The 25,456-nt window shown below is 44.8% G+C and overlaps 1 protein-coding gene across 1 annotated transcript in view; it reads right to left on the minus strand.

Annotated features, from left to right (window-relative positions):
* Positions 1-25,456, minus strand: part of ARMH3 (armadillo like helical domain containing 3) — a 119,643-nt gene that overhangs the window by 21,650 nt on the left and 72,537 nt on the right. Inside the window, exon 24 of the mRNA XM_082764493.1 lies at positions 10,295-10,373. Within this exon, the coding sequence (XP_082620619.1) occupies positions 10,295-10,373 (79 nt within the window). The remainder of the gene's footprint in view (positions 1-10,294; positions 10,374-25,456) is intronic.

Consider the following 25,456-nt stretch of genomic DNA (forward strand, 5'->3'; position numbering starts at 1 on the left):
AACTGGGACAGGCTGGCCAGCAGTCCCAGTACAGTGACTGGCTTCTTTATGCTGGGAGGTTTTCTGTGACATTAACTGCCCAGCCCTAGCACCGAGTCCTAGTTCTGAAACATGGACATACTAAATAACGACAGATGCACTTTTAAGACTTAAGCAGCCCTGGTATATGATCCCTCTGGGCATCACTGAGAGCAGAAAGCTCAGCAAGAATTGGATGATGTGCGAAACTGTCATCAGCTGGAGAAATTAAGTTCCCATCATGTTAATATTCTCCCCTGCAAAAAGTGTGTCATACGCTCAGGTGTCTGCGAAGAAGGCTGAGATGAGGCATTACAGAAGCTTTCTTTCTATTCTTCTGAAAAGGGGAGTTTTAGCTCAGCAACAGACCCAAGTTTCCTTTCTATACCTACAAAGCAGCTTGTAGGTGGTACCGTAATTAAACAGGTCCATCACTTAAAATAGAAAAGCACATCCTCATAACTGAAGTAAAAATTAAGAGTCTGTAGTGAGATGCTTCCATCAAATCGTTGGCTTTCAGAAACGTTAGCTGCTGCTTCAAAAATCCCCAGCAAAACAAGTCTGGAAGCAGAAAACAAGAGACAGACAGGAAGCCAAAGTTCCAGCACAACTACCTTGGCTCCCTCGGAAATCCTCATTTCTGCTTCTAACAGCTGGAAGACTGCACCTGTCCTGGTGTTTCAAGATGTTAGAAAAAGTAGCTAATGCAAATAAAACATGGCCTAAAAGAAGTCAGTAGCATAGCTCATGTCTACCTTTTTGAAGAAGAGAAATGGACAAAAAAAAACTACAGATATAGTCATGCGAAGCTCCATCTAGACCCATGTTTGGTGTTACATCCCATTACAGAAAATTACTATTGCACTGACACCACAGGGTGACAACAGGTAATATTTCATGCAAGTTGGGCAGATGTTTGACTCCACACCTACATGATGATACAACTGAGCAAATGCTAGCATCTAGGTTTGGGGAGAAGTATATGCAATTTCTAGTGCAGGAGAGGAATGGAAAGGGAAGCTCTGTCACTAGCCAGCTGAGCACGTTCTTCCTTTAAAAATTTGGAAGGAGGACTGCTGACAGAGAGAAATCCGAGGGTAGGCTATGTATAACCTCCATGTTCACCTAATGATTGCGTTGTCCCGGGTTTGGAACATTAATTTTGACAGAAGTAGGAGAAGGCTGTAAAGGACAACACAATGCCTAAATGAAAAGATTGGTGTCTTAGCAAACCATTGCTCTAACTGCAAGTTTCTGGGGTACTTTCACTTCACAGATGTTGCTGAAGAAGTATAACCAGTGTGGAGTTGATAGCATTACCCAGAGAAACAGACTCTCACAGTATCACTGTGATGATATTATTTCTGGCTTCTCACTGTGTCAAAGGTGCTCAGAGAGCTCTAGGACAGATCAGAACATGAGCAGAGTGGCTCACTTTGGTCTGCAAAAGATTGTGTAGGCCTTCCTGAAGTCAAAGCCCCCCAGAACAAGCCAACTAGACCCATTACGCCAGCTTCCTGACCTAATCCCAGATGCTAAATCACATTGCCAGAAAGATGTCATATCCTTCTGTCACTCCATGTCACTGCAAGTGGATGTCATCTTGGAGGAACGATGGTCACTAGAGGGAGAGGAGCTCACTCACACCATCACCAGTGGGAGGAGAAGCACTCACAAGAACCTCTCTGCTTCTCCTGCACGCAATACACACTACAGCAGGGCCCCAACCCAGCATTTTCAGAGCAGTCAGGAGGTCCAAGAGCAAGAGTTCAACAGCATTTGGTGTGTTTTTACATCCACCTCAAAAACAGATGCTGTCTGCTGAATTACAATTGCTGAGGAAAATGCACTTGGGAAACCAAGATGGGGTTTGTGCGTAAGTAAGCCTGAAGCACAAATTACCCTTAGTGGGTTCTGCACCCAGTAAAGTGGCAAAGTTTCCAAGTAGGAGACTAGGGCATGGCAGGGGCTTCTGGAAACAAATGTTGTTAGATGTCAGTCTGCAAAAAACTACCCCGTTCTCCAAATGTTGCGGATAAATAGCAGAATTTCCATACTACTCCTACTGCCAGAGGTCACCCAACTAACCCATGCTTTCATGGAAGAGAAAAGCCTCCTACTTCACAACTACTACTAATGCAACTGTGACAACAGTTAATGTAAATGGAGGTTGTTGGGTTGCATCAGCTTATTTCAGAAATCCTAGGCATTTTCAGACAATGGTCTAGGTTGCTTCATCAGCTTCTTATCCGAGAGGCTGGAACATACTTATCCTGTTAGCACTTCTTGCTGCCAAGTATTTTTTGATGGAGAACTTAAATCCATGGTTTGGAAAAGGTGGAAGAGGAATTCCTATGAACAGGTGCTTGAGTAAAAGCAAACACAAGGCTAAGAATTAATATCCTTCCGTAGGCCTGCTCTCATACCAGCAGTGAGGCAGATGCTGCTGCTGAAACAGCATGTGCTGCTAGCAAGACTTTTTTCCCCAGGAGCCTATTTGTGCCTTAACTGAGCCACGAGGGAATCCAAGCGCCCTCTGAATACGGCAGTGGAATTGATTCATAGCCCCAGGCACCTGGCTGATGCAGAGCCATCTTCCCCAGTGCCATCTCTGGACATCCATCCTTCCCCTGCTTGTTGTCTTTGAATGACACATCTCAGCTCCCTGAGCAACCCCGCTGTCTGCCTCAGATCTCCCACGAACACAGAAAGAGTGACACACATCAGAGGTGCCTCTTTCTCCTCTATTAAGAGGTTTGCCTCTGAGCTCCCTAATGCGGACAAGCCATTTGAACTTACTGTCTTAACATCCAAATGCCAAGCATTAGAGAGCCAAAAGAACACATCTTCCAGCTGAGCAGAGCTCTGTTCAGGTGCGGCACCTTTTGGCTCAGCAGCGTTTACTCTCCTGCTCTGGGAGGCGGGGAGACTGCAAAGCTCTATTTGCTTCCCACTTGGAAATCAGAGCAATGACCCAATTTGTCACTTTGGGGAAACAGCTGCAGCTCCAGCTAGAGGATCCAGAGGAAGAAGACAAAGGCATCATCTGTTACAGCAGGATACTATCAGGTAGAACGGCGACTAGCAACCTCTGAATTTTATTTTAGGGGTTTTATCCGACAGAAGCCCCAGAGTGAGCGTGGCTGGCAGTCACTGCACAAAGCCTGTCCCCTTCTGCAAGACGAGAAGCTGGCTCTGGGAAAGACAGACAGTGATGTAGCTGTAATCGACACAGCAGGCTATAGCTGCCTCCTTTCAGAACTCCCAGGCAGAGAGATGACTGAGTGTAAGGAAGCTTAGGGTGGAGCTCGGGACTAGGGTAACAAAGTACAGTGCTATAAATCCAGCTTTACAGGGAACGATGAAAGAGAAGCCTGCACGGTATCTATACGCGTTAGGCACCTGGCAACATCCAGTGCCTATTGTTCCCGATTTCATAAGGGATTAAAAAACCCCCTCAATCTCAAATTTTACAAAATGCAAATTGAATTGCGGATTCTCACAAGCCAGCCGTTGACAGCTCCTCCTTTAATCGCAGATGTGGAAAGTTGTAATTTAATCTTTATAAATGCAGACTGTTTTGATCATTCTGTTGCAATCCTCGGTGGATCTCTCCGTGCCCCATACAGGCGCTTAGCGGTGACGGCAATCCGTAACACTCCTGGCACTGAGCGCAGCAGCCTTCCCCAGCACACTGTGAGCACTGCCTGGCTCCCCAAGGGCTGCAGATCAGCTGCCCTTTCACCCAGGAAGAAATGGGGCTCCGGGTTTTCTCAGGGCAGCACAGAGACAGCCAGGAAGGAGTTCTGATCACAACCCACAGCCCCTTTTCCAGGCTTAGTTAAGTACTGTGTATAAAACCACAGTCTAGCAGGCATTTGGGAAGTGTTTTGTGAAACACTTGCAGTGGGGGTGCAGGACAAGCACTGGAACATGGACGGGGAGCTTATTGCAGTTATTCCTCCTGCTCTTGCTCAGCACCCTTCCAGCTGTGATTCAGGCTGAGCTCGTAACTCACACCCAGCGTTGCCCCTGCAGCTCAGCACAGAAACATCCCTAGCTCCGAGCGACTTTATCCTTTCACAGCAGGCTTTGAGAGCCGCTCAGGAAGGCAGATGTTCTAGAACAAGTCCCCAGCATTCAGCGGTCACCTGGCTACAGCAGTTTTCAGGTCCTCATCAGTCTTGGTGGTACTAGTGTGAGCCAGGCAAGGATGTGAAAAAAGCCACAAGAACTGAAGACGAGTCTTGCTTCAAAGTTTAACAGACTTATTTTGTTACGAGGCTGTACTTTTATGCAGTTCCTGATCTGCCCAAGGGGACAGCTCACAAAAATAATAGGAAGCAAGACGTGCCTTAGCATTTACAATGCACAAAGGGCAGGAAGACTGCTTTGTGCCAAGGCGAGCCAGGGTCACGCTGCCTCAGACAGAGAGGCCCAGAGCAGCTGATTGCCATGAGTGGTAGTGGGCAGGATGCTGGAGAACATTTATGTCGAGCCTGCAAGAGAAGGGAATTGAAGGGCATCTCCTATTTCTTAGTTAAGATTTCTGTGACTGAATTAGGAATATGGTTACATCTCTCCACCAGCAGGTATCTCTTTTTAAAAACAAAGCCCTTCTTTTGCCCCTCTAATGGGCTACCACAGTTGTTCCCCCACTCCAGTGACACACAGTTTATTGCATTCTGCATGTTAATAAAAGCCACTACAAAGCACAAAGTCACTGCTCCCAGGTTCACCTCCAGCTTCAAATCTCCTTGCAGCAAAGCTGCTCAGTCCCTTGAAGCCTCTTCAGACCCATTCAGTCTGGCACACTGCATAAAGCAGTCTGAGGCGTTAGCAAATTGTGGGGAGAATTTCTGTGGGAAACCAAATTAAAAGAAAAAAAGAGAAAGATATCTAAATCAGAGAACCCCCATCAGCCAGGCAAACTGGTAATTTGCCAACTTCAGAAGACACAGAGGAAGTTCCACCTGAATATGAGAAAACACTTCTTTACTGTGAGGGTGACAGAGCCCTGGAACAGGTTGCCCAGAGAGGCTGTGGAGTCTCCTGCTCTGCAGATATTCAAAACCCACCTGGATGAGATCCTGTGCAAGTGTCTCTAGATGATCCTGCTTGGCAGGGGCACTGAACTAGATCTCCGGAGGCCTCCTCCAACCCCAACCATTCTGTGATCCTATACAGAACCCTTTAGAAAAAGCTGGGATTCAAATTTCACCTGGTATAGTTCAGCTCTTTCGAGTTAAACAATAAAAATCTGTTTCAAGCCATTAATCATGAGTAGATATCTGTAATGAGGCCATGAAACCCTGCACCCCTGCCTAATTTGCAGAGATGTAAAGACTTTAAATTAAGGCTTTGTTTTGGTGACCCCTTAAGCTAGTGTTTCAGATACCTGCTGCTGTGTACAACATAGCACCAGCAAGCTTGATACCTTCTACCCCAAAACTCATTGCATTTTGGAAGTGAAGTATCGTTAGACCAACACCATTTAGAAGTATTTCTGGAGCCCTCACAACATGCTGCATTAAAATAAGAGATTAAGAGGAATTACTGTAGTAGTACTTCACACTGATGGTACTCAGCATTTTAAAAATATCAAGTACACACATGCCAACAGGCTTTTAACTCTTAACCCCACTGCCAACAGTGCTAAAAAAGAACAAAGCACTTTGTATCTGTTAATGGTTTTGCTGCTAGTTACGGAAAACAGAACGAGTTGAATAAACTATGACGTCAATAGCTCAGGGTAAGAATACCTTTGGGCATCTAAATCCAATTGTGCCATTTTGTGACTCTGAGCAAGTCACTGACGGAGGCTGCCTGAGCTGCAATTTGGATTAGTGCCTTGCAGCCCCACCTGGTAACAAAAAGCCATGTGGACTGCAGGGGGGCAGAAAAGGAGGGAGTGGGCAGAGGGACCATACAACAGTTGGCTTATGACCTCAAGAAACCCTTTCCCTTTCCTTGAGATTGCCTGATCAAGCCGGATTGCAGCTGCCCGAGCTATAAAGGTATTACAATGTGGAATGACCCAGGTATTATACTCATTTGTCACAATTTCAAAACCAATACAGTCATTCTGTTTTTCCATCACAATCTGTTCTGCCTCCTAGCACTTTCCATCTGCAGTTACCAGACTAATACATGCAGTACAGGTGTTCACAACCGTCTTTCACACAGAACTTCGTGCCACCTCCCAATCTGAGGTACCGAGTGTCCCTCCGTGGCTGTGAAGAAAGAAGGACTTGTATTAGAAAAGGCACGTAAATGTTCCTGACTATAGAAAGCATTATCAGCCCTGTGCCTGCCGTCTCAAATACAGGACCCTTACAGAGGAGAACGTAGTGTGAACAAGTACCAAGGAGAAAAAGAGATGTCAGTGAGCAATTTTGCTACCTCACTCTCCAGCAAATTGGCACAAGACTTTCTTAGCATGCAAGGCACCATGAGACATTCCTGCTCTGAGGTGACTTCACCTACAAAAAAGTACCAGGTCCTTCTCCTTCTATAGAAAAACCATGCTACATCACCATCGGGCAGAGATGTGCCTCCTTAAACACAGCTCATCCTTCACCTCCAGAAGAGGCAGATGTGAGGCCCCATCCAGCCCACTCACATCTCACGTCCTCAGCCTGTTTGTCTGTCTTTGTCCTTCTGGAGCAAATTCTGTGCTGCTGTTTTCTCGCCACCTTGACCTGCTTCTCTGCAACAGCTCCCAACGCATTTTCCAGCAGAAGCATTTCAAATCAGATATAGCACGGAGAAAGCCTGCTGCCTGTAATGCATTAAGTACAAGGCAGCCCAGTCATCTGGAGAGCACAGATAAGCCTACGAATTCCTATCACAGCAGCCTATTCTGCCCTTTGACTCGAGAAGGGACCCAAGCATCTTTGAAGACCTGTGAATAATCATTTACATGGAAGAGCTAAACCTACACAGGATTGGCCCTTAACTGCCAATCTTTTTGACTGCGCAGCATCCTTCATCTCCTTAAAGGACACGCAGGCAGAAGCGCTGAGAGGGAGAATGCCACATAAACAAAAATTAATACTGAAGTCAGGTTTAACAAATCAGCAAGCGAAGGGAAGGGGCCAAGAACTGGCTAAGACATTTCGTGCTTCACAGCGAGGGACTACAACAAGGTCAAAATAGCTAACAACTGGGATTGATTAGGAGCTTGCTTTGGCAAGTAGACCCTTTGCAGACTGGCACTAGCCGGGCTGGCATGGTGTTTCCAGCTTGAGGCGGACCAAAGTCAAAACCCTGGCATCAGCTCACTCCTGGGAATCTCCCACTCTCTGCTCAAGGGAGTATGGACAGAAAAAGGCCTTCTTCCCAGTATTTCTGATCCAAAAACTGAATAAACCACAAAATAGTCAGCAAAGCAGTACCACGAAGTCTTGTAAACGTACTTGTCTGAAGTACAGATGGGTGTATTTGAACTATGATTCCTGGAGATCTACAGGACTGAAGATGTGCAGCGGTAGGACCTCATTAACAATCTATCCTCAGAACAGTCCCATGCCTGTAATTTTCAAGGGTCTGTGAAACCCCCTCAGCATGTAATAACGTTAACATTATTGCTTATAAATAAAAAAAGAGAAAGCACTTAAATGACAGACTGAGAATGGTAATAAATGGACATCGGCGATTAACAAGGTAATAAAACCTTCAACAGGATTAGGAAAAGAACAAGATGGAACAAAACCTCTTTCAGCCAACTACTTAGCTACTTTTAAGGATATTAAAAATAAAATTAAATAAGTTAATCTAACACATGAGCAGAACAGTCAGGACACAACAAGTTTCATACAAGTTCAAGTATGAGCCTGTAAGCTCAGTAGGTTCCAGTGAACTGGAAGCAACTCAGAGCATCTGGAAAATCCCCCTCTGGTAGAGGAATGTCAAAGCCATGCCTGCTTGATTAATAGGAGATGCTCAGATACCACAGAGGAGTACAAGCAGCCATATGAAAATCCAGCCAAAGATGAGTTTCTTGGCTCATAAAGAAAACTTCATTAAAAGAAAAGTTCGGTCCTCATAATTGCAAAAATAAGTGTCTTTAATTGCAAAAACAAGTGTTGTCATGGAAAGAAGTGTAAGTCTTCTGGAACTAGCCAAATAACTCAAAGGAGCAAACAACCAGTCCCAAATGCAGTGGGTACATAAGTTGTACAATTACATTTTAAATGTCAGCATTAAATGTTTTTATGTGGTACACTTCAAAAAAAAAAAAGACTGGAAAGAAGGATTGATTTTGTGTAGAAAGTATTTACAAAGAGAAGAGGGAAGGGGAAGTAGGTGAATACAAATAGAAAGACAAAATGTAGAGCAGGAAGGGGGAAAAAAAAAAAAAGAGACTGCAGTGGCCAAAAGGAGAGCTTGACCCTCCCACCCTGTGCTGAACCCCTAACACTGCATGAAAACAACAAAATCAGTTTGTTGAACAAGCCTGACCCTGACCCCAGCCACCTACCTTTACTAGTCACGTATTTCCCATGTGGGCTGGCTACTGATGGAGGGGAAACCGTGGCCCCAAACACAGGTCTGAGTTCACTGGCCAGTTAGATGGAGAGGCGAGTCTTCTGTCACTCTGTCACTGTCGCAGCAAATTGCAGAGAGCTGACTAACCACCCTCCCTGAGACCAAACAGTCCCTCTCCAGTGACATCTCCGTTATTCCTCTGCAGTTCACCAGGGCCTATTATTGTTTTGCTTTGTTTGATGTTCTCCCTACACTGAGAGAGCTCATGAAGGGAGAAAAGAAGAGGAGAAATATGTCTTTCAACTTCCTAATCATCTTCCTCAAAATGCTCCGTGCATCAGCGCTGATTTCATTATCTGCCTGCTGCTACAGATTTTATTTAAAGAATAACACAGGGAAGAAAGGATTTAACTTGACCTCCCTGAACTGCTGGGGGATGAAAACTATGCAGAGCTGACAGTGAAAAGCTCGTTTCCTTTCGCAGTCTAACCTAAACACTACGCAAAATTCCTCTCTACCCAAGTTCCCATTTAAATTGGGCTATCAAAGGCTTTTCTTTTTTTAGAGGCCTGGGTCGATGCAATCAGTGTATCATCAATGAGCAAGGATTTATAACAGGAGCCATCACAAAGCATAGCTGGGGGTACAGGGGCTCTCAGAGGCAGAACAATACAGAAAAATTGAGTAAATTAAAACCAGTGTTCTTCTAGCCAGCTATATTAAGAAGAGAATAAAAAAAAGCAGTAGGGTCTGTATTTTTTTCCACCACATTAGTACAGCATTCAACCTGAGACTTTGGGGTTTTACTCGTTTCAGATCAAGTATGATAATAACCGGAAAGGTTAGTGGGAAGCATGGGAGGACATCAGCAAGTGATGATGAAAAGTATCCTGGACAGGGGGTGAAAGAGAGGGAGAAAAAACTAGTTGTAGAGTAAGATGTGGTCAGGACTGTTTAGCAGACAAGCACGGGACCCCATCAGTGGAAGCAGCAATCCAAGGCGACTCCAAGGTCTGTCCTAGGCTGCTTACACAACTTCTGCTCCTGAAGGTCCAGAGGTGCTGACACACCTGCGTCTTGCCCAAGTGGCATGGCGACTCTGTATTTTCTCTACCACAAGCTCCTGTAGTCATTCACCTCTCCAAGAGTGACTAAAATACAATCCAAATATTTTATTTTGGGAAATAGGCCCTCTCTTCCCTTCCCAAGACCATGCACAGCAGCCTATTTTCAAGAAGCCACATTTCCACATTTACACTATACAGGTAGGACATGAAGAGAGGAAACCAGGCCAAGTTAAGGAAGGGAAACCTAACCCTATCACCTTCTATATTTAAACCTCCTCTCTTCCAAAAATCCACCTAAAACAACTGTTCAGGACACTGAATTCAATTACCCTAGAACATTTCTCCCAACTGTTGCTCAAGTTCTAATTGCCCACTATCACAGCAAATGTCCAAGTAGATTCACTGCCAAAAGCTTCCTGCCTCCTTCTAAACACCAGGATTCCCAATCTCTAACCACACTTGCCGACAGTGCTTCACATTTTTCATCATTTTTACTTTTCCTTCTGCATTTTCAAGACCAAGGTGTCTGCACGTGATAGTAAAATTACTGAAGGCCTTGTTTGTCCTCTTCTCACCCACACCTGAACAAGGAACGAGAGCTCTGCCTCCATCCCTCACACTGCTGCAACATCATCAGTCCCACTGAGCACAAGGTTCTCCAAAATACCCATATTCCAGAGGTCAAAGTGAAAAGAGAGGTCGTCACACGCCTGGCTTACCTGATCCTCGGAGAGCTGCGATATGTGATTCACTGCAGCATAAGACTCTATCTTCGGGTTGAAGTGATTGATGATGGCTCTGAAACAAAGAAGGGAAATTTTCACAGGTCTCCGGAACAGCGTAGGGATGCAGCAGAAACTCCTCATCAACCTGAGACGGTGCACTTGGAGCCACGGTCCTCCAAGAAGTGCTTCTCCCTCAACATACTAACTGCTTGCTCTGCTGAAGGCAAACTCCCCGCTGAGCCCTGTGCTGATTCAGTCACACGCTCATTGGAAAATGCAAACGCAGGCACTGCCCTGTGCGTGGGTCCGTCTGTCCCAGCAGAGGCAGGGCTGTGCTCGTGGCTCTGGCAGGGGGAGTCACTGCCTTGCTGGGACCAGCCTTCAAACTGCCCAGTTCCAGCAAAGAGACAGCAAAACTGGACGTTGCTGCCCCATCCTGCTCGGGAACTTTATCTCTTGATCCTGTCCAAAACTGGCATTGCCTGCTGTCTTGCTTTATGTAACCTGGTGGCTTTTTGCTGTTGATTTCCACTCGGCTTTGAAGCGCTGTAGTCAGCTCGTACTTGCGGCCATCCATCACTGCAGCCACTACTTTGACTACCACAACGACTTCAGACCTCAGTCCCAATTTAGATCACTGGCAATAACTCATGCCAGCGTCCCAAACACAGCAGCAGAATGCTGATCAGTCCCACTCCTCTGCCTTGCATCTCCGACTGCAACAACGTACCACCCCAATTCCCTTCCAGGTGGATCTAGAGGCAGGTGTGAGAAATCCAAATGAAAAGTAAAATATGAAAAAAAAAAAAAGAAAATAAATCCATCTGCAGCAAGAATATTTTTCCTCAGCCTCCCCTCTGCTTTTCAGGTGCAGCTGAGAAGACAAATGGCAAGACAGGAACGCCTCCCCATGCTAGGTTTTGCAACTGGCCTGCCTGGGACTTCACTGGTGAGACCCAGAGCCAAGGTAAAGGCTCACAACGGGAACAGCCCACATCAGTGCTCAGCACAGATGTGTGCTGATGGTGCCTGGAGAACACTTGCCTGGCCAAATTACATCGCAGCAGCAGTCAGGGCTTTCGCTCTCATGTTCATCAGCATGGAAATTCACTCCAGCTCCCTCTGTTGCACTCTAATGGGTTCCCTCCTCCCCGCTCCTTTCCCTGCCAGAAAGGCTTTCAGCTACTTTCTCAAAGCCTCAGCAGAGCTAAGAGCTGGTGGCTGAGCTCAGGAGGAAGTGATGCTGGAGCTGGATGGGTATTTGGAGCTGGTGGAAAGAGAACCAGCCTGGAAGCACCCTCACCTCTTCAAATACACAGATAAACAGGGGGAGGGAATAAGGAGGAGAGGATGAAAGGGGGAAAATCCTTGCAGCATTCCCAGCCACACATTATCAACACAACAAGTCTAGCCCATGCACAGGGCAGACACCCCCTGTGGCTACTCCTGCAGCACCAGGACATGCTCAGCACCGGGGAGCCTCTGTCGTCTCGCTTGCCTTGGCAGTTACATCAGTAAAACCAATCCAGGAGGGCCCCTGTACCCTTCCTGTACCCTTCCTCCCTCCAGAGGAGAGCAGGGAGGCAGGTAGAGACGTTCGCAGCCTCTTCCTGTCTCAATTTGACAAGAAAAGCAGCTCCTGTGAGTCACAACCACACTCCCCATTACCCAGTCTCGCGAACGCTGTGGCTTTCAAGTTGCATGTTTCACGCCTGGCTGGAGTCATATTTATACTCCTACAGGACACACTACAATCTACTGAAAAAAAAAAAAAAAAAGGGAGCACAGACTTAAAACAACTTAACTTCTGGCTTGACAGAAGGTTTGGCAGCTCGGCGGGGTTCAGTGCACTCACACGGTTCCAACATTTACCAGGGAACAGATTTAGCATTCATTTGTATCCAACTGCTGTGAAGCACTCCCAACACGGGCCGCCTGCTCCCAAGTCCCTGCTCGGATGTGAGCTAGCGGAGCGGCACCTGCAAGCACAGCTGGGACTCGCCCAGGGAAAGCAAAAGGCAGCAGCCAGCTGCCAGCGCAGGAAGAATCAACAGACATTAAAGAGAAGGAATTCAAGCCTCCTTCTTCTTTTCCCTAAAGGCAAACGGACAGCTCCTCAGCAGCTAGAGGAAGAAGTTGATCCCTTTCATTTGTTTCTCCTTCGCTGAGAACGCCTTCCCAAGGTGGCTTTCTGCAGAGCTGTTTTCCCGAACCTGCAGGCAGCCTGGGGAAGAGGAGCACACGAAGGGCTTGGATTCAGCCCTGGCTCTGTGCAGCCAGGCTCTCACTGCTGAGCACACCCCAGCGAGGCTGGAGGGCTCCGTGCATGGCACAGCTCCTCACACCTGCTAGGAGAAATGCCATCCTTACCCAGCCCCTGCAGCAACGGGGCCGTTCTGCACCAACGACTCGGACGTGGCTGTGCTACTCCTCCAGCTTCTGAAACCCCACGCTGTCCCTGGGGCATCCTTTGAGGCAACTGCCCCCCTGGGCTGCCGAGAAGCAGCTGGAATTTCACTTTGCAAAAGCTGCTGCTCCACAGGCGTGTGCTCCTGGAAACGACAGGGGACTGTAGCTTTTAAGCACAGTCTCCCCCTTACGGACAATAGAACAGCAGCTTTGCTGTCATTAGTTCACACGCCAGCATGTAACAGCTGAGCCTTGGCAGCGTTTTATTTTTATACTGCGATTGCCTTGATTATTGGGATATCAGCCAGTACACGGTACCTTTGGGGAGAGGGAAAGGAGTGGTTAAAGCTCTTCTAAAAGGTTTCTGATGGGCTGTGCTCTGAGATTTTTGTATCGACCATGAAGGAAAAAAAAGAAAAGCCTTGTTTGGCATTCGTGGAACAGGAGCATCTTCAGCACGTCTGAACAGCAAGGAAATGGTAAAACATCAGCTGAAAGACAAAACATTGCAGAGTCCCATCTTGTCTTTGCCAGCACACACGCTTAGATATTTCCACACCACAAAGTCTCCTGGCAGGGCTGGCTGCCATTTGTCGTACAAATTTGGAAGTGCTTTGGGGACATCAATTTCTAGGGACCAGAAATCTCAGCAGCTCTGGAGAGGTGTCACTTCAACACTGCCTCCTCTGACAGGTTCACACTTCGGCAGTCTACCAGCAGCGCAGGAGACTGTCACTGGACAAGGGAAGGAATTTTAACAGGCAGAAGGTGAAACAATGGTTCAGGAGCCATAAAAACCCAGTGGTTTGCCTCGAGGTTGATGCGTAGTGCTCTGAGGTGCACCACAAGCGATCTCCACTTTCTTTATTCCTCGATCTCCCAGCGAGAATCGTTCACACAACAGCCGTGCCAGTGCTCTCACAAAAACACATTCTCATCGCTTCATGCAACTCGTAGGGAGCAAGCTACCTACATACCATGGTGCCAGAAGGCATGCAGAGACACAAATTAACCTGTTTGTGTTTTTTTATTTTTTTAAGGCTGTACAACATAGGACACTTACATTTATTTATATACACACATTACATACTTCTTTTCGGCATTTATTTCTTTCAGAGGAAGGGAAGGATTGCAGGAAAAAATATGAAGTGTTCTGCCCTGATTTAGGAACCTAAATGCCAATGAATCATTCGTTTGCACTAGTTGCATTAATCATGTTATTAGACGGTACAAGTGGGTCCCGCTGTAACTATAAAAATACATTTTTAGGAAGCCCCTGTTCCAAAGAGCTACTGGTCTCAAAAGGCAAGAGGAGAGGGAAAGCTCAGAAAAAAGAGCAAGAAGTGCAGTGGCAAAGAAAATGTAACGGCACAGCTTTTACTAGGGATCATGAAATATTTCAGTTAGAAATAAACTAAGGTTTAAAAAGAAAATAATACTGAAGGAAGAAGCACAAAGACAGGGAAGAGGAGACAGATAGGATCAAGGAAAGCAGAGGTGAAAAAACTGTGGGACAGAGATGATCAGAGCGGTATCGGCTGATCACAGGGCAGCCTGTCCGCAGCAAGTGGGGAAGCTCTGACAAGCAAAGGCTTCTATTTTGGCAGCTTAAGGCAGCTACAACTGGCCAGTCTTGAGCTGACTGCTATTAGCCTTTTCTCTATCAAAAATGCATGGGTTGGAAGGTGACAAGTGGGGGAACCATCATGTGGGCCTTTTATTATTTTTTTTTCCTCAAAACACGGGGACATTTCCCACTGCAGCTGTCACCTCGAGGTACAGTGCAAGAAGGAACACCTCTAGGGAGCTGCATTCCCACCCCTCACTGTCTTCCCTCCAACAGGGCTTACTTTTGTACTGCCAACAGCAGCTCTCCAGCCAGTATGAAACATTTAAAAATTGTTGGTCTGCCTTGGTGTCACTCCTCAAAAAAGCAGAAACAACCAGTGCTGCCCTTCAGAGGGGATCCGGGTAAAAACATGGAGAAAGAAATGGTGAAGATGCAGAGCGTGCTGACAGCAATGGGCTCCTGTGAAAGCTGATGTGACATGCATGGAAAGAAGAGATTTAATTGATTCCTCAATCTGATTTGCCACTAGTTGTAACAACACACATGGGAAGCGAAGCACACCAACACCACTAAGCCACTGGTCCCTAACTCTGAGCATCTTCCAGTCCACCTGCACGCACAGTGGCACACAAGAGCACCCTGCCCGCCATCACCTCGTGACGAGCTGGTCTGGGTCCAATGTGCAGGGAAAGCAAAATCACTATGCTCAGGCAGGCAGTGCTTCTGCACGTCTTCTCTGACCTCCAAACTCTCCCCATCAAGCTATTGCAGATGAGCTGTCTAATACCCACTCCTGCTTGACGGCAGCTACATTTCCAGAGTCCCACAAGACAACGCTGTCCTCTCGTCCTGAGCGGTGAAATTAAGCACCCGAGAGGTGCTGGAAAGTAGGCTAAGGGAAGAACAGAAAGGTTGCAAAGGTCATTTTGGAGATGGAAGTGCTGAGCTTTCATTCACCGCACGAACCTGGTCTTTGCTTCTGCTTTGCTGGCCCAGTAAGCAGAGCCGGTTATAAAGCATTCTTGTGTACACCTCAATGTTTCTTGTACAATAAAGGTAGCACCACAAGCTCATTTCTTCCTGCATCTTGTTACAGTGGAACAGGGAAGAAGCAACACTTGGGTGGTATTTAGAATTCACAAGAAATCAAGGGTGATTTTATGTCCATTTACACCCATTCATCTTCCCAACCGAAGGCTCGTGGCAGCACAGCGCACGGGGCAGTAAAGCAGAATGCAGGGCAAAGGCAGCCAGTTAAATGTCCTCTGCAATAAAAACTGACCATTTCTGAGATGGACAAGACCTCCAGCGTGCACTAAGCTCGTATGAGCTACCACAATGAGGGCTGGGAAGAGGCAGAAGCAGGAAAAAGCATAACAGTCTTCCAAAACACTCTACTTTATAAAGCTGCTTCACTACAAAAGGGAGACCCAAGATACAATGGTTATCGTTCAGGAACAGGAATCAAGAAACAACCAATTTCTTTCAGACTTGCAGAGACAGATCCCTCACCCTCTTACGTGCCTTAGCTTCAGCCTGTATGAAATGTATGAACAATCACCTCCACAAGATGACAAGGGCTCGGTGCTTTACTATGCAACACGCTGCAAACTGCTCAGGCACAAGGCAGCAAGTAAATTACACCCAGAGACCAAAAGGAAGAAACCCCTCACGCTCTTGCCCCGTTCATGCCATCATGACCATGGTTGTTGGGGACCTGTGCAAGATCTCCCAGCCACAAGCCCTCCTTCCTGCAGCGAGCTGCAGCTCAGCAAGCTGCTGTTTGGGGCAAGGATCCTGCTGGCATTGCTCTCTCATGCACTCCCAGCACCCAAGGCAGTAAAACCCCATCTGTTCAGTGCCTGCAACAATTAGGTTGAGTTACTCTGTGCGTACAGCTCCACCTGGCAGAAGGTGAAATGGCTGAGATTATTTTATCACGTGTCCATGAGGCATCGCTATAAAGTACGCATACCTGCCATACGTAAGCTGTGTGCACCAATTAAACCCAAGCAACCCCCCGGAATGGTTCACTAAATTCTTCCTTCTGCTGCAGTTTAACTCCAGTCTGTTAAATTTCTTCTGCTCCTGCACTTTAATGAGTACTGACATTAAGCTGAAAGTCCACAACTCACAGGGGGAGGCATCTTCCAGACACAATAACAAACCGCGGGGAAGAATCCAAGACAAAAGAATATTTTAGTCAAAAGCAGTTACTTTACAGCTTACAGAAAACATTTGAGTCAGCACTTCTGTAATTTCACAGCAAGAATAAGCCCACTACACCTCTTCAATTCTGCCATACTGAAACCTATTGATTGTGATGACGGGCTCTGTGGTAGAGGGAGATGCATGGTCTATTTATTTAATAAGGAGGGGACTCCAGAGTGCACACTTGCCAACTGAGCTTCTAGCAGTTCCCTGCATTGTTTTACCAAGCCCTGTTCTGCAAGGGAAGCAGCAGAGGATGTGCTTTTGGACCCCGCATGCAGCTCTGCAGTGCATCTTCCCACTGCTTGCTGGATACTAACCTGATATCCTTAGAGCAGGATGAGCTGACTGTCTCTTCTTACAGATCACACCCATACATTTAAGCCAAGCAAACCAAATACCTCTATCCTCACGCTCGTACCACTTCTGCTTTGGCTTCTTTTCTAAGGAGGTCTTCGTGGGTGAGCAGTTAACTCTTTTGGGATGGTTGCAGTGCCTCACTACGAAGCACAACTCCGTGAATTTAGCAAGTCCTATTTCTGCAGCCAGTGCATTACTGGACTCATTCTGGCGAGACTCTCCCAGGTGTACTCACAGCTCAGTCATAGCCTAGATGCATTTCTGTTCCCTTTTCCAAATAAACAGGCATCAGAATTCCTAGATATGCATAACCAATGACACTGCCAGTTTATACAAGTGACAAAGTAGAAAATACTGCCTACATATTGGGAGTGAAAGCGTCCACTGAAGCACGGGGCACTAACCAGATCTGTGCTCCCACCCCTCTGCTGCTCTGTCATTGACTGGTCTACAACAAAGCTGTGACTTGGTAAAGAATAAATTTCTTGCCTTGATCATATAATTTATAAAAGAAATCAAATGACACACTTTATGACAAGTTTCATTGCTCTGAAACAACTGGCTACCAGTTATGAGAGTATGGTAATTGCTTTCTTTGACCAGAGTAAGGGCATTAAAAAACTACCTCTCCTCATTACTCCTGAATTCCCAAGAGCAGCACTCAGCTTACACCTGCTCAGGTCTACGAGCTGAACTGGTTCTGTTTGACAGAAACTTTACAAATATAAAACCAGCCTTCTGGTCTGGCTGCTGGGCACTGACACACAACAGTTTAGCATGTTCAAGATGTGAGAGCTGCCCATGCCAGGCTGGATTGCTTGCCGCTGAATGGGATGTTTAAGCACAAATGTCACAATATCTAGCCTTCCATGGTTGTCTTACATTCCACCAATTTTGAATTTTCAACCAAATTCTAAAATAAGAAGCTTTCTAACAAGAGCTTTTCAATATATGCTTTTAGAAGGTGCCTACTACCCCAGGGCTCTGGTCCTGCCTCAGTATCTGCACAAATCCATAACAAATAATATTAATATAGAAGTGCCTTTTCCAGATTCTAATCAACCTTTACTGCAGCACGCCTCATAGCTCATATATATATCCATTTGTTCAGACAAAATTCCTCAGATGTGCCAAGCAAGCGGAAAATGCAGTCCATGAACCAAGTAAGTGGTTGGTCTTAGTATTTAAGCAGCCTTTGACGCAAACAATGCAACACTCTGTAGTGGCTAGCTGTTTTAGAGCAATGAAAAATAAGACCTCAATACCATGTAGACCCCTTCACCCATAATTCCCTCCCGTATAATGCAACCTGCTCTCCAAAATAGAGAACAAGATATGAGAAAATGAAGAAATGGTTAAGTCCAGGACAAGATATGAAGAAATGAAGAAACAGTTAAGACCAGAAGGTAGGAAAAAAACAGTCCAGAAGGTGAAAAGAAAAAAAGAAGGGTGATTTTTCACAGTGATTTATCAGACAGGTTTGCAGAGCCACCTTCTCTGGCGAGGACCACGAGGAAAGATCTTCTGGCAAATATTTATTCTCAACAACCACTGTAAGTGGGCCAGCGTCTACCCGTTGGTTTGTAATTCACATTGCAGACTTCCATCCAAGCCTCCTGAGACACAATACATTACAGAACCTCAAAAGGGATAAAAGCAATCTAAAATATTTCAGTTTTACATCCATTAGTAACATAATTATTATTTTATCGCAGGGTGCTTAACTTTAAGGAAAGCAGAAAACCTGGCTTATTGGATGCTGGGTTTAGTGCCAAACACCATGTGGACTGCACACACCGCCTTCCAAACACAGCAAAGAGTGAAATTTAAGAAGTTTATAAGTTGTCCCACTGGGACCTTTTAAAGCTCTCTGAGAAAGGCAATGGGTATAGCTGCTAGTCTAATTAACTTCATGAACACTTGGCATCAGCCTCATATTATCCAGACAATGTGGAAATGACCCTTACTACCCCATCGTGTCAGGTGCGAGCCTGCTGCTGTTGCAGGTGGCCCTGCACACCCTGTTCACACATGGAAACACGACAGAAATCTCTCTTTAGGTCACATAACATAACTTTATTCTACTGACTCACCGTAAAAACCGTGCCTGCGACAGAAGTCCCAGAGGGAAAGGAAGGCACTGAAGCATCACTGTTTGTCTGGATTGAATAACAGGCCAGAACAATGCAATCTAGTTGTGAAGTAGCTGGGATATCAAATCACAGCGAGGGAAAGAGGGAGAGGAGCATTGCCTAAGCAAGAATCAGCTACAGTCAAGCCTACATCACTGAGGAAATGAAGTCGAGTCCCACAATGATATTTAATTAACTTAATTACAGTAAGTGTCACTACAGCTGCACCTGCACAGCCATATAATAATCTAAACAGAGTTCACAACCTTAACCACTCAGACACTACCTGCAACCACACAGACCGAAACCTGTAATTTACAACCCATTCCTCTGAAAACACAAGATGCTGTAAACCTCCCAGTATTTTCTCACCAGGCACATGCAATTGAGAATCACATTTGCTGAGAAACACCTGATGGGAGCAGCTACAGCTATGCCTCTCCTCCTCACCTGTGGAAAATCCAGGACCAAGACCAAATCATGGACTCTGATGACCACCTCAGAGCAATTATAACATCTCCAATAAGATGTTATCACACGTCATTCAGGACAGGGACAAACTGGTTTTCAGTATTACAGAAAGCCATAGAGCCAAATAACACTACAGCTGAATGAATGATACTCTTATGACATTTATTTCATGTCTGAAAGCCTGGAGAATCTGTAGTTGACTACAATTCTGTTTTCCTAAATTAGAGTATCTGGTTTATGGACCAGTGGAGAGCATCCCACCATAGATACGTAACTCCTTTACAATACCTCATGTGCGCCCATCCTTTCTCCTATTTAGTTCCCTTAACTAGATCTGCTTCCCTGGAAGCCCAAGCTCCCTCCATCCCAACCTCAGCAGACCTCACAAACCTACTCTCGATATTTAAGGGGTGACAATTAGAAGCAAGTGATTTATTACAGTCCAACAAGTTATCAGCTGACCTACTGATGACAGGTGGGTATTATTAAATCCATTGTGACTGCACAGAAAAATGCCATACCTTTTTTTTGTGCACATCCTTATCCTGCCCCAAACATCAGTCCAATGTTGATAAAAAATATTCAGCTGAATTGGCAGCTGAAGGACAAGAGTAGCATGCTTTGGGAACATAATCTCCTGTGCTGCACAAAGGAGGAGAGGATGATTCTCTTGTCAAATTCCCAAACTCCATTCACCCACCATCACACCTGACATGTACACCCGTGTTCACTGTTCCCTGAAAGCTTTAGTTTAGTAATTTACACCTACATTTATTTTTTCTGCTCTGTTCCTTGCATGGGTGTTGCTGAAGGCAAGGCCAGGAGTGCAATTTCTATTTAGAAATGGTTCTCCAAACTAAGAAGCAATGATAGAGCACCAAGTGCTTCAAAGTTAATCATTGACGCTTCTCCATCAAACAAGTAAAAGTCCAAACTCCTACAGTATTCTGTTATGATGCCTTTTATGCTTTAAAAGTTTTAAAGCGTTCTTCAAGGCTCTTAAGAAAACATAACACAAAAAAATAAGGCACGTGGTTTTTCATCTGTTACATGTGATATCAAACAGGTGGGACAGGATCTGCAAGCAGAAATGAGACCTGGACTTCTCTTTGTGAAAAGAGCTGAAGGTTTGCTTTGCTTTTTCTCTGTAATAGGAAATATACAGCCACATGGTGGGGAGGTCCCTCTGTTCAAACAGGGCACTGACTTCAGATAGCTCACATTACTTTCTGTGTGAAGCTCCACAACTCTTAAACCAGCATCACCAATTACACCTGCCAGACCTTTGGCCAACCTCTGAGTGGTGCAACCCCAAATGTGTTTTATCACCTCCCTTCCTTTTCTTTTTTAAACACGAAGCATCCATGTGTTCAGTTGTACCTGACAAGGTCCGTAGGCACTCAGCAGATGGAGAGGACCACAGAGTTCCTCAGGTTCAGCAACCAAATTGAGGCCACATGAAGAGAAGTTGCCCTCAAGGAAAACCAAGCAAAACTAATGTAAAGAGACAAGTGGGCTCCTTCTATTTACAAAATAACTAATATCAACAAGAAGTCACTGCACATGGTCGCATTAGTTTCTATACGCTCTCTCTGATTGAAAGTCTTGAATTGCCATTTTACTGTTACGCTTACGTTGGCAAAAATGCAGTGCTGACTACTTGTATTAAGATCCTTATTTTTTCCTTAATTCCTGTTAGCTCTTGCATTCAAAGACAGCAGGTGACGCTTTCCTGGTCCACTCGCTGTAGGAGACAGCCTTTTATTCCTCCTACTCCACCTCACCACCCTTGTGTCTTTGTACATGGAGCTAGATCTCGTTCCTTGTGTTGCTTGTGAACCACCTTTAGGAATATTATCTCAGCACTAGAAATTTTTGTCGTACGCGTACTGTATGGCCATAAGGGAAAGTTCCTCAAGTTAAGCATTTTAGCAAATATGGAAGATTAGGCAGATCATACAAAAGGTATTCCATACATATACAGGTCATTATTACACTTAAATACCACCGACAGTTACTGTACATTCATGTGACTGATATGGCAGATTCATCCACATTTAGAAAGGAAAAAATCTGCAGTTTCAACTGCCTTGGCTTGCATTCATTATCAGTATGTGCATAATTACGTATTATTGAGGAACACGCTCAGAAATGTCTGACAACTTAACCTAGGTCAAACGCTGCTCTAATATAACTGATACAGCACTGCCAGGTAAAATGCTGTATAAGACCTTGCTCCAAAAATACTAGTCAAACTTGCTCCAGAAAGCCTGTTAATGCTACATGAAACAATCAGGCTGCCTACTGTTCCTCCACCAAACCCCGTTTTCCCTTCACCCACGCTGCAGTTGCTTAAGTCACTCTTTTCCTGACTGCATTTAAAAAGCAATCCTCAGCACCAGCTTCCCAGAGCTATGCAAGTTAGCTTGCGTGGCAAAATTCCCTTGTCTGTAGCAAGGCTCCTATTAAGCCATGCAAATCATTAGAGAACTTAGGTTATTATTTTAAATACCAGGTCAGGTGATTACAGAACCCATTCAATATCAAAGGGATTAATTGCTGCTTTAACAGCCAACACGTGCTGGCTGAGCAACACAGCAAAAGTGATATGGGCTGTGGCATTTGATGCTAATGAGCAACGACACTTACCAGTTTGAGAGAGCCAAGGCTTGGCAACATGCTATATGAAAAAAGAGAAAAAAAACTGCATATATGTGTCTCAAAAAAAAAAAAAACAACACCAAAAACAAACTGAAAAAGAAAAAAATTGAATGCTTTCTAAAAGGGCAGATCTATATTTGGCTTTACAGACAAGCCACATTGTGATACTCAGCAAGAAAGAGGATCAAAATTAGAACAGAGTTTAAATGCACTTTCTTAGAAAGGATTTCAGAATTTAAAAATCTGTTTCGAATGACACTCTATGATCTTTAACCTCCACAAAAATGTAATATTTCTCTTTAATTTGAATTGATCAAACACTTCATTTGGACAAAATTCAAGATTTCAGCCCAACTTTGGCATACAAGACTTTGGGGGAGGGGGAAACTGTAAAAAAAAAAAAAAAAAAAAAAAAAAAAAAAAAAAAAAGTGTTCCTGTTGAAAGCATCCAACAATTAAAAAATGAGGTGAGGATGTTTCAAAATAGGAACTGGCAAAGTATTTTGCTTTCGATTTCCACTGGAAAAAAGATTACATCCAAGTTCTTTCCAATCTAATATAAACCCAGTGGCTCCTGCACAAAATATTTCAATGCAGAGTGCATCTATACACACAGCATATCCAGTAGGTCCTCAAGGCTAACAGTTTCCCTTTGCTTTCTAGCACATTTCCTCTTGCCATGCAGCAGGAAGCTCAGCTCAAGATGCACAGATGTGTAGCCTTCAGGTGCTGCATCCTTGCATTCAAAGGAGATGTACAGCTGCTCTGTACAAAATGTGGCCATCAGCCCAGAGGTGCTGACATCAGGACCACGTTTGGGGTACGTTACCCTTGGCTGATGTGCCCATCCATTCCTCAGCATGTTCAGCATTCTGCTTTAATGGGAGCCAATATACTATCCATGACCTTTACTTCTCACAGTTCTCTAAGAGCTTGAAAAATTAATATTCAGGCAATCCTCTAAGTCTTCTTTTTGTACAGTGATGAGCAGGAAGAGCCAGCAGAAGAACAAAGAACACAGGAGAGCAGGAGTAAACATAGCGCTCAATGTGAATAGCGATGGCAAATCTTAATGCCTTTCTGCACCCAAAACACCTCTGCCATTACCCAACAGATGGAATTAAGAGGCAGCATGACAAGAGCAAAGATCAACCTGTTGCTCCTATAGATTTTTTTCACTTACACATTGGGGCAGCTAACACTAGCTCCAACACAGGCTGTGCTGAGCTTTTAGACCCTTCCCCAAACCAGCTCTTCATGACCCAGTAATAGAGCTACGTCAAGTATTGACTGCCTTCCCAGTTTCATTAAACAGCTTTCAGCATACCATCAATCATACCATTGCTTTAAAGTGGTTTTAGCCATTTCACGGAAACTCAAGGCAGACAGTTAACCATTAAAGGTCGGCTTCTGCTCCAGCAGGAGCTATGATTCAGCACAGCCCACTCTGCTGGGGCTGAATCCTGCTCAGCTGACGTTTTCCTGACAGTGGGCACCACTAAGTTTCAGTTCCTGCCCTACCTTTACATGTAAAGCATTGCTATGGGAAGTGCTGCTTGTATTAAAATTGCAGAGTGCCTGCAAGCATGGAGACAGTGGTCTCTTCGGGCTGCCAGACCCTAGAAGCTGACACGTAGCACCTTTTAAGTCAAAGGGTTTTTTGACCTAAAGACCCCAGCATCCTCAAGACCAGTGTTGGACACCAGTACTACAATAACACTATAACAACACTTACACTGTATGTACTTGATGGTAGCTTCCACAGTAGAGACTGAAATAAACATCATATTTAATTCTCTAAGTTCGAAGCCATATCCCAGCATGGATTTAATGCTCCTGTCCATCAATTTCACAACATGGAAAGCTGAGGAAAATCAGTCTGGAAGAAAAACATTTTTTTTAAACAAGTAATAGACTAAAAAATAGACTCTGAAGCACTCGAGCTTTCCTTTGCCATTACAGCTTATCATAAAGCTGTTGCCATTCTAAAACACAATGGGGAAAATTCCAGCTCCCATATAAAAACTGAAACACGTATGGCTGAAAATACAAATGACAAATGTGACATTTTGGGTGTGAGTCAAGCCAGTCAGTGATTTCTCCGCATCGCTTTGCAGCACAACTCATCTACCCTGGCCCATCCGTACTGAGTATGGCCATCACTGTGACTGCAGGCTACAGAAAAATGAGAAGGTTGCAGCCCACTGTCATTATCTTGAATCTCTCCTACCCTATGCTCTTACAAGCAACAACCCCTCAAAATAAATCTCAGAATAGCCCTTTTGTTTAACCAATGTGCTGATAAATTTCAGGAGGTCTAAGGCTGATGTACCAAGGCAATTGTCTCAATGCAAAAACACAAGCCTGAAGCACAGGAATCAAGAATGAATTTAAGTTTTAAATGCCAAATGAGATCTTTGAGTCTTTAGCTGATTCATGTAACTACAAGTCACCAGATCAGCTTATCTGAACTTCTGTACATCACTGGCTGTTGCATTTTACATTACCCTTGCATTGTGTAGTCTCATACCAGTAGCTAGTTAAAGCATCTCCCACAAGGTATCCTGTTCATATACAAAGAGGGCAAAAGAACTAAATCAATTTGTAGTTTCAGTTTGGTTTCAGCATCTAGCCTCGAGTTCTGTTTTGCCATTTTGTCTTCTCAAAGATGCTTCAGTACTCCAAAGACAATATCTCAACTTTTCTTTTAAAATTTAAAATGCTGAAATCTCAAAAGCATTTTTACTAGCCTCTCAGACAATCAAGTCTTCTCTGTCCTTTCTCCAATTTTTCAATACGCTTTTTGAAAGACACCAGCTAAACCTGCAAAAACGTATATGATTGTAAAAGTCATTTTCCCATTCCTGCTAATAATTCAAGAGTCAAATAAACCTTTTTAGCTGAACACTTCATGAGAGATCTATAGCAAAGCTGACACTCGATGCTTCTTAAGTCACTGCTTTTTAAGATATAGCCCCTCTTTGGCAGGCAAGAACTTTATTTTTTTTTTTTTTTTTTTTGTGAACTGCACTGCCTGATATGTTAAAAAGCAATGCAGATCACTCTGCCTCATCCACTTCTTGATTTAACCTTCTGCCTGCCTTCCAGTAACTGCAAAATACACCAGAAATTCATACGTCCTTCCTGATCACTGGAAAACATACCATGCAGCACTATACTTCATACTCATCACCTGTGGAAGCCTATCCTTGACATCCTTCCCTTCTGGTGATGCTCCATGATAAGTGTGCTGTCACATCACTTATTCTTGGAATCTGCAGCATTGATATTGATGCACACTGCTGGCACCAAAAGAATTACTGTGAAATCCCGTAACTACAA

This window comes from Aythya marila, assembly GCF_965140915.1.
Source record: "Aythya marila genome assembly, chromosome: 7".
Lineage (NCBI taxonomy): Eukaryota > Metazoa > Chordata > Aves > Anseriformes > Anatidae > Aythya > Aythya marila.